At 41.2% G+C, this 2,059-nt stretch overlaps 1 protein-coding gene across 5 annotated transcripts in view; it reads left to right on the top strand.

Moving 5' to 3' along the window:
• Positions 1-2,059, top strand: part of LOC106523421 (protein furry homolog-like) — a gene marked incomplete at its 5' end in the record, with an annotated part of 58,896 nt that overhangs the window by 48,372 nt on the left and 8,465 nt on the right. For 3 of the 5 annotated variants that reach the window (XM_014016822.1, XM_014016825.1, XM_014016823.1), the window contains 2 exon segments: positions 982-999; positions 1,660-1,770. In XM_014016822.1, coding sequence (XP_013872276.1) covers positions 982-999; positions 1,660-1,770 — 129 coding nt within the window. 5 annotated transcript variants of the gene reach the window in all.

The following is a 2,059-nucleotide window of genomic DNA, read 5'->3' on the forward strand; positions in this document are numbered from 1 at the left end:
CGGTTGCTAGGTGACATGACGTACGCCGGGGTAAGGAGGGGAGGCTAGACAGTCCAAATTCACAGCTATTTTTTTCCGGTCTTCCCGGTCTACCAAGGACCCGGCCCGCCGCGACCGGGGAGTCTGGGTCCTCCGGAGGACCCGGCCTGTCGTTTTGGACACAGCCAATATACAAGTTTCACTTTTGAATGGAATTACAGAAATATGAATATTTTGATGATATTCTGATTTTATGGTCAGCACCTGTATTGCTGAGGTGGGCTCATGGGTTTACACCTGCCTGGTGTAAAGAGATTAAACAACTGCTTCATGCAGTTCAGGTCACCACAGGCTCTTTCACAAGACCTCTAGTTCTGGGACTTCACCATCTTCTGGCTGTTTCAGTGAAACTTTTCAATAGAAATAGGCAGCAAGAGGGGTTAAAACCAGCCCACCCCTGATGCTCCTTTGTGCCACAGAGCAAGTTAGTAACAGGAAAACCACCGTCTGATGCCAATAATGTGACAAAGTGATGACCTCTGGTCTGTGCAAACAGCTGGTCACAAGATTAAACAACAAAAAACACATTTATTACCACATTGATTACAGTACCTTTGTATATAGTTTAAAAAACAAGTAAACCAAAACATTTATCTCCAAACTGAGTGAATTCATGTTAAGACAATGATATGAGTGAGATGTCTGTCATCCACTGGGTACATTGTGCTCCACCTCTCTCTTGGTTTCATGGTGCTCACTTTGTGAAAGCTCATGTCTGAGCGGGACATGGACAGCTCCTCCTGCTGGAGGGAGCTTTAAAACAGTCGGGTCTGTGAGAACGTCAGTGGTTTTGTGAAAGAGCCTCATGTCTCAGCTGTCATGTAAAACCTCACTAATTCTTGGTCTTTCTCTCCTTCTGTTTTGTTTGTTGTTGTTGTTTCTGTGTGTGTGTGTGTGTGTGTGTTTGTGTCTGTGTGTGTGTGTGACCTGCTTCTTGCTTAGCAAATGGAAAATCTAGCAGTAAGTGGTTCTCCTATTCTAGCTCTTCATAATGATGACACCCAGACAACACACTGACTAGCCCCTCACATCTCTAATCTGTGTTTATGCTTTCATTTTTTTTTTTCATTTAACCCAGTTCAGTTTCATCATCTGCCCAGTCCCAACATGCTATGTGATTGTTTTTTTCTACTCAGTGAATTATCAGTKCTGTTGTGCATCTTTTCTGGATGCAGATGAATGTCTTGTATTCAGTGTAGTGTTGATTTGTGGGGCTTTTATCAGTAAAATGAAGCACATGCTGCTATTTTCTGTTCATTTTGCATGTTCATTATTTCATCCCTCTATCTGTTCAAATCATCTTTTCCTCCTTCATTTTTCTCTGATAGTTTTATGTAGTTCTTTGACTTTAGTCATGTATCTGTGATTATGAGGCTTATCGGCAGGATGGCACCACATTCTGATCTAAAGTTTATCATCAAAGATTTCATCAGTTATTCTAACTTCTTCATCCATGACCCAAACCAAATGGTAATCTTGCACTAGTCCATTTTAATGCGTTCACCTGCTGCCATATTTCTAACCCAGGACACCCATCAGTTGAGTGATGTGATGATGGGAGTAATGTTGGTGTCAGTGCTGGGCTTTATGGAACTCCTATTTGTCTGTGTGTCTGTGCAGGAGTTGGAGTTGTGCCGGAGACTCTATAAGTTGCACTTTCAGCTGCTTCTGCTGTTTCAGGCCTACTGTAAGCTTATCAGCAGAGTGGACACCATAAAGAGAGAGGCCGAGGTAAGAATTAAGGAGCCGATTGTTGTAAAACAAGGGTTCAAACTAGCAGCTTTTTGTAGTTGTACAAAATGTGCTAAAGGTGCGATGTTTTGATCCAATACACTATGAACATCTGAGAATGTTTCCTCTTTTTCAACAAAGAAAGGTGTTTGACATTTTTTAATTAATGCATCAAAAAAAGGTAATGGTTCCTCTTTTCTAACATGAACAGTCACATCTGTTTCTATTTCAAACTGTTATAAAACAGTAATAAAATGACAAACACACACACACACACATTATATATATA

This window comes from Austrofundulus limnaeus, unplaced genomic scaffold (genome assembly GCF_001266775.1).
Source record: "Austrofundulus limnaeus strain Quisiro unplaced genomic scaffold, Austrofundulus_limnaeus-1.0 Scaffold156, whole genome shotgun sequence".
NCBI classification, from domain to species: domain Eukaryota; kingdom Metazoa; phylum Chordata; class Actinopteri; order Cyprinodontiformes; family Rivulidae; genus Austrofundulus; species Austrofundulus limnaeus.